The sequence below is a fragment of the Megalops cyprinoides genome, chromosome 7 (genome assembly GCF_013368585.1).
Source record: "Megalops cyprinoides isolate fMegCyp1 chromosome 7, fMegCyp1.pri, whole genome shotgun sequence".
In the NCBI taxonomy this organism is placed as follows: Eukaryota; Metazoa; Chordata; class Actinopteri; order Elopiformes; family Megalopidae; genus Megalops; species Megalops cyprinoides.
Window position 1 is genome coordinate 3,520,638 of NC_050589.1, and position 6,687 is coordinate 3,527,324.

The 6,687-nt window shown below is 44.2% G+C and overlaps 1 protein-coding gene across 1 annotated transcript; it reads left to right on the forward strand.

The window, feature by feature from the left end:
• The first annotated feature begins 1,172 nt into the window (after window positions 1-1,172).
• Window positions 1,173-4,584, forward strand: LOC118780528 (chymotrypsin-like elastase family member 2A). Its single transcript, XM_036533073.1, has 8 exons — window positions 1,173-1,218; window positions 1,561-1,649; window positions 1,763-1,863; window positions 2,077-2,202; window positions 2,849-2,985; window positions 3,579-3,724; window positions 3,826-3,978; window positions 4,490-4,584. The coding sequence occupies exons 1-8, from the start codon at window positions 1,182-1,184 to the stop codon at window positions 4,505-4,507; spliced, it is 807 nt and encodes a 268-aa protein (XP_036388966.1). The 5' UTR covers window positions 1,173-1,181; the 3' UTR covers window positions 4,508-4,584.
• Window positions 4,585-6,687: the final 2,103 nt, after the last annotated feature.

The window sequence follows — 6,687 nt, forward strand, 5'->3', positions numbered from 1 at the left end:
AGATAAAAAGAATGCTTCGGCCAGCTACATAAAAATAGCCTCATCTTCATATCTCAACTTCATACACTGTATAAATATTAACCAATCAGTGAGGGTGAGACATACCATATGATTTGTACCTTTATTTTCCCACTACTGTCTAAATGCTGAATGTCTTTGTATCAACAGTTTTGTTCAAATAAACTAATACTATACTATGGACTGGAATAATCTAAATTTATCCTTAAGTAACATTTGATTTATACTGTGAGTAAAAGTTAAGGAAAACAAAATAATTTAGAAAAAAAAAACATCCTAAAACTGCATCACTGAACAGTAACAGAGTTAATTTGTGTTGATTTTTAAGTTTTTAATTTGTTTAATTTTCCAAATTAAATTCCTTTTACTTCCTAAAGAGGAAAGGCCATATTATATAAATAACCAATTGACTCATGTGTACATGCAAAATTTGGTTGGCTTGAAGAAGTTATAAGTAAAGTAAATGTTTAAAGTAAATTTCAGTTGGTCCGATACCTGTGTTCCGTATTCTTTCTGTATATTTTAGCACCATCTTCAACTAGTACTTACAACAGGCTAAAAATAGTGGCAGTCTCTGTTCAGTCCCTCTTTCAGAGAAATGTCATAGATTATGATTCAGTGCAAGGTGTTACCTTTGTGTGAATTTTATATCTCAGAGAAATCGACAACGTTATATGCCTTGACCATTCATCATGGTCAAGGCATATGACGCGACAAATATTATAAGCAACACATCCAATGAAGTGTGTGATTCAGAAACTGTTAAGAGGCCTGCTTCTTGCTTTCTCTTTTTCTTTGAAATCTAAAAGTGGTCAATACGAATTATTTTTGCTCTTGTCACATTTTCTTTAAAACTTTTAGTAAATTAATTGTAACTGTCAAAAACTGTATTCACGTTTTCCAAATTTGTGAACGGTGCACTCCGGTTCTTTGGTGAAACTCTGGACACCTAAAAGTCTAACACCTGTGAACTTCCCACAAACCTGCTGAATACTAAGAGATAAAGACATATATTTTAGGATGTTTATCTCCAAGGCTAAGGTAAGCCAGATAATGCACCTGACAGGGGGAGGCTTTGTTAATTTTCTCAGGAAATTTTTGTGCTCCATTCTTAGGGTATATAAGGAAGCTGCTCTTGCCATTCCATGCTGAAGACAGTCGTCATGAAGCTTGTGATCTTGGCTTTCCTTGTTGCTGGTGGTAAGCAGGGGACTGGATTAATCCACACTTTCTTAAAATGTGGATATTTGTGCAATGTTGTACGAGTTTTCTTTTTTTCTATCTTTTGTGCATAAAAGTTTCCATTATGCTGTCATTGCTCTGGCTGACACTTTACAAAAGGAATGATGTTTATTTCAAAATGATTGTGTTGTGTAGTTAGACAAGGATTTACAAACTAAAAAGATTTGACTAAAGGAAGGGTCCCAAACCAAGGCTCTCCAGATCAGATGTATTTAACATGAAGCAGATATTCCAGCCAAATTGTTCAGACTTCTGACACTGCTATGTGTGTGTGTGTGTGTGTGTGTGTTTTCCCCACAGCCTACGGTTGTGGGCTGCCCACCTTTCCCCCTGTGGTGACCAGGGTGGTTGGTGGTGACGATGTCAGGCCCAACAGCTGGCCCTGGCAGGTGAGTGCTACTGCTTCCGCTGTCCTGTTGTTACGCGTGCTTGCCGTCCCTGACCGGGATGAGGCGATACTACTGTGACCCCGCTGTTTCTGTTTTCCCCTTCCACCCCCCAGGTGTCTCTCCAGTACAGGAGCAGCAACGGAAACTTCTACCACACCTGTGGTGGCACTCTGATCTCCTCCACCTGGGTCCTCACCGCTGCCCACTGCATCAGGTGTGCGAAAGAAGTGGTTCCTGACTATAGACAAAATAAAAACATACACATATATATGTATAATATATAGATGGTTCATATAACATTCATAAATTGTACTCTGTGTGGAAAAGCGATCTGTACTATGAGTTCTGATGCTCCGCTGCTAAAATCCCATAATCTTCCCATAACCTCCTGACTCTTGTGTTTGTTCTCTCCTTTCTGGCCAAGCAGCAGCCGCAACACCTACAGAGTCTACCTGGGCAAGCACAGCCTGAATACTAACAACGAGCCCGGCTCCATCGCCATCAGCCCTTCTAAGATCATCGTCCACGAGAACTGGGACTCCTACAGAATCCGGTTGGTTCTGGTCTCGCATTCTCTGTGTTGCACTGATCAAGTCTATAGTGTGTCCGAGATCTGTAAGAACAGAAGATCACTTGATGGGTTTGAAACTAGTTTTACATAAGGTGCTCTACTGTACTATTGAAGGAAGCAGTGTGATAATACAGAGTGCTCTCTGGCACTAAGTTCTTCAGTTGGCCGTAACTGGCTGACAGCTTTAAGCTGTTTAATTCTGGTCATTGATTCTGTACAATGGGAAAGGAGTGCACCGTGTGAGAGGACAACCTAACAAGCAAATGTGAGTTTACACCAGCATGCACAGATCTTGGCAGACAGACTTCTTGTCATCTCCCAGCTACCTTGTACCCCGTCTGGCCAAACATTGAAGCCTGGCCATGCAGTGCCTCTAATATTGTTGACTCCTTATGGTGTTTTGTTCATGTTGTACTCTGCCTTACTTGTAAGTTGCTTTTGATAAAAGCGTCTGCCAAATGAATAAACGTAAATGTCAATGTCAATGCATTGCATGTCTTCCACAGCAATGACATCACCCTGATTCCTGTGTTCTGTGTGTTCCACAGCAATGACATCACCCTGATTCCTGTGTTCTGTGTTCCACAGCAATGACATCACCCTGATTCCTGTGTTCTGTGTTCCACAGCAATGACATCGCCCTGATCAAGCTGCAGAGCCCCGTCTCTTTGAGCGACAGCGTCATGCCCGCCTGTCTTCCCGACTCCGGCTATGTTCTGCCCCACAATGCACCCTGCTACGTCACCGGCTGGGGACGCCTCTGGAGTGAGTTTCTGATAGCCTGTACCCCGATTCTGAGTTACCTCTACCCTCTTTTTTTATGGTTGTGACATTAGGACATATATACAGAGTAGCAGAAAAGACTCTCAGGTGACTGAGCTTCCCATAGTGGTCTCGATAGCAGAGCCATCCAACAAAGACTGTGGCTCTATTTATTATAGCAAGATGTGACAGACCGTTGCATGCTAAGATGTGGTCTGTCATTTCCTGCATGTTCTTATGGCCTTGTAATTTTGCTTTTCCAGTCACTCTGGATAAGAACGATTGCTGACTGCCTAAATGTTAATGTACATGTATGCAGGCCCTATTGGGGTGCTTAGGGGTGCACTGCAGCCCCAGATGGACTTCAGTGCACCCCCAGTTGTCTCCTTATAGCCGGATGCCTACATAGTATTTATGACTTTTTATGATTTTTCGTGCACCCCCTCAGGGATTACACTTGCACCCCTCTGTATTTTCTCCGGGCGCTGAGCCTGCATGCATGTGTGAGCTGAGATGCACAGCCGCCTGCGGTAGGGTTAGGTGTGGGCGGTCAGTGATAACCTCCCCGGCCTTTGTGCCTCTGTGCATCTCCCCAGCCAACGGACCCCTGGCTGATGTCCTGCAGCAGGCTCTTCTCCCCGTGGTCAGCTACTCCACCTGCAGCAAGTCCGACTGGTGGGGCAGCCTGGTCACCCAGAGCATGATCTGCGCCGGAGGTGACGGTCAGCTGGCCAGCTGCAATGTGAGTCCCGCCTCCCCGCAATCCCCAGCCCTCCCCCTGGGTGAGTGAGTAACGTGCACGCAGATCCCAAAAACTGACCCGGCGCTGCTCCTGTGGCACAGGGTGATTCCGGCGGCCCCCTGAACTGCCAGAATCCCGACGGCTCCTGGGACGTTCACGGCGTCGTGAGCTTCGGCTCCAGCATGGGCTGCAACTACTACAAGAAGCCCTCCGTCTTCACCCGTGTCAGCGCCTACATCTCCTGGATCAACAACGTGAGTGTGCCCCCACCTCTGACATGCTCTGCCCACACCCTGACACACCTACTGAGCATACTGCAGCTTCTCACTGGCTCACCCTCTGTCCAGGTCTGGTGCTATGGGGGTGCTTAGGGGTACATTGCACCCCCAGACAGACCTCAGTGCATCCCCAGTTGTCTCCTTATATCCCAATGCCTACACAGTATTTATGACTTTTTGTGCACCCCCGTGGATTGCACTTGCACCGCTCTCTATTTTTTCCACCGAGCCCGCTCCATACACTCCTGTACAGTACTGATTACAGTGCTTCACTCTGACTGAGCAATTAGTACAGAAGACATCTTTTACTAATTGATTTTGAAAGCACGAGCCGCTACTTAATGTATACTGTTAATTGAATCATTTATTTATGCACTACTTTATTCATTTATTTTATTTAATAGATGCCCTTATAGATGGCAATTAAAAAACATTATATTGTTATGTGATTGTGACTATTTTTTAATTATGGAATTTTTTTCCACAGGTCATGACCACCAACTAAAATGTGGACTTGATCATTTCATAGCTGATTAATGAGAGAAAGCTGTTCAGGTGTTATGAAATAGTGACAATAAAATAATCTAGACTATTTCACATGTGAATGTGTTTCCTTTGGTTCAGTGTATGAGAAGCCCACAGGTACTGTGCACGTAAGAACAACATGGCTCTGTTATCTAGCTTTGTCCTCAAGAGTTGCAGTTTCCAAGCACCTATGAGAAAAACCTTCTCGTGATCCTCCTGTAGCAAAGGGCAAGAGCAGTCACCCCACCCGGCCTTGAACCCGGGTCTACGGGGTACCAAAAATACGACTTTGACCGCGACGCCAAAGAGCCAGGCTCGTTGGTATGGCAGTCAGAGCACATACTCAACCATAGTGATGGCACTCCGTCACACTGCCCTCCCCTTCGGGAAGCGCACCCATGCGCTTCACGCACCATGGCGTCCCTCACGCATTCTCTTGCCGTACTTCTCCCATCCCAGGGTGCCCCACTCACCAGTGCTTCACCCATCTCTGGGGTCCTTCACACACCGGGGTCAACTGAACCTGGGGGTCCCTCATACGGCTCACACACCGGGCACGCCTCTGATGGCCTCGCAGCCAGCCATCCCACTTCTGACACCATTTGTAGCAAAGAGCAAGAGCAGTCACCCCACCCGACCTTGAACCCTGGGTCTACGGGGGTACCAACCATGCGGCTCTCGCCCTTTGCTACACCTCCCTATAAAACATGCACATTACCTCAAACAACATGGAAGTGAAAACAGCAGAAGACTTTTCTAATAATGTGTGAAACATTAACATGCTTGAAGATTATTTCCTAAAAATCCTGTAAATTATTGTCCATGTGCAGAAAGTTGTTTGAGCTGTAAAAGGACCTGGTTATACTCAATGACAGATCAGGCCAACAAAGAGGCCCCTTTAAATTATAGAGAATGGCAAGAGTATAAGACCAGATACACCTAAGAATAATATAACCAATGTGAGGTTTAGTTGACAGAAGAACTTGCTTAATCCCTCTGAAATGAATGTCAGGAAGCTGTCATCTGTTAAATCCTCTGTTTTAATGAATGAAGGTAGACGAACAAACAATTCACATCAGGTTACAGTTCTATATGAAAGCACCCAGCTGTAATTTGAGATGAAACATATATAGCACACATATCTAAAACCGGGACAGTATCAACACTACTGCTGTCACATTATTTACCTTCATATCTGAGGCTTTAATCCTTGGTGGTTTATATATCTTTACTTATCTTTATTTAATATAAATAACTTTATATATTACCTTGTTAGATAGCAGGATATAGGTACCACAGCCAGCGTTTCCCAACCCTGCTCCTGAAGGCACACCGTCCTGCATATCTTCTATCTATCCCTGCTCTACCTACCTGACTGAACTCATCAGTGGCACTTTTGATTAGCTGAGCACACCTGATTTAGTCAAGCAGGAAGGATACATAGAAGATATGCAGGACAGTGTGCCTCCAGGAGCAGGGTTGGGAAACACGGCCACAGCAATCCAGGTCAGATACCTGTCTCACCTGGGTGCTCAACCTGCATGTTACAGGCTCAGGTTCATTCTGCCACACTGGAACCTCGTATTAACCCCCCCCCCCCCAACTGGATCAATCAATTTAAACAGTCAACGCAGCTTAAGTTCTAGCTATTGGGTATACTGCTGCAAAGTGAGCTTGCAGTTGCTACTGGAAATAATTCATGAGGCATTACAATAATCACAATATAAGTTTGTGTAAGTATAAAAATGTGTATACAATTACTGATAGTCAACAAAGCTACTGAGTTTAACTAATTTTTTTTTGTGGAAACGTAGGTGTGACTTGATGCCAAAGTCCAGTGCGGTGCCACAAAGCCATGCGGGTCTTTCGTGCATTAACATTTAGTGTTTATGGGGTTCCCAAGCAGCTATCGTAATACCACGCCCACCTGTCTCCTTAAGCAAACAATCCAAATCATTGGGTGAAATATTACATAGAGACTACGATTAAGTCAAATATTCATAAATACTGAAATACAGTGGCCGACCAACATTTTATTTAAACACTTTAAATATATGACAAAATATCCAGATTTAAAACCGATACCATTATGACAACTGCTATGTTGCTGAATTGTGTGGGGAAAAATGGCAAGTCTAAGTATTGGTGTATCTTAATTTG

Coding starts and splice junctions, on each gene's coding strand:
- LOC118780528 (XM_036533073.1), top strand. CDS start 1,182: ATGAAGCTTGTGATCTTGGCTTTCCTTGTTGCTGGTG. Junction 1,219..1,560: donor GGCTTTCCTTGTTGCTGGTG/GTAAGCAGGGGA, acceptor TTTTCCCCACAG/CCTACGGTTGTGGGCTGCCC. Junction 3,725..3,825: donor GTCAGCTGGCCAGCTGCAAT/GTGAGTCCCGCC, acceptor CCTGTGGCACAG/GGTGATTCCGGCGGCCCCCT.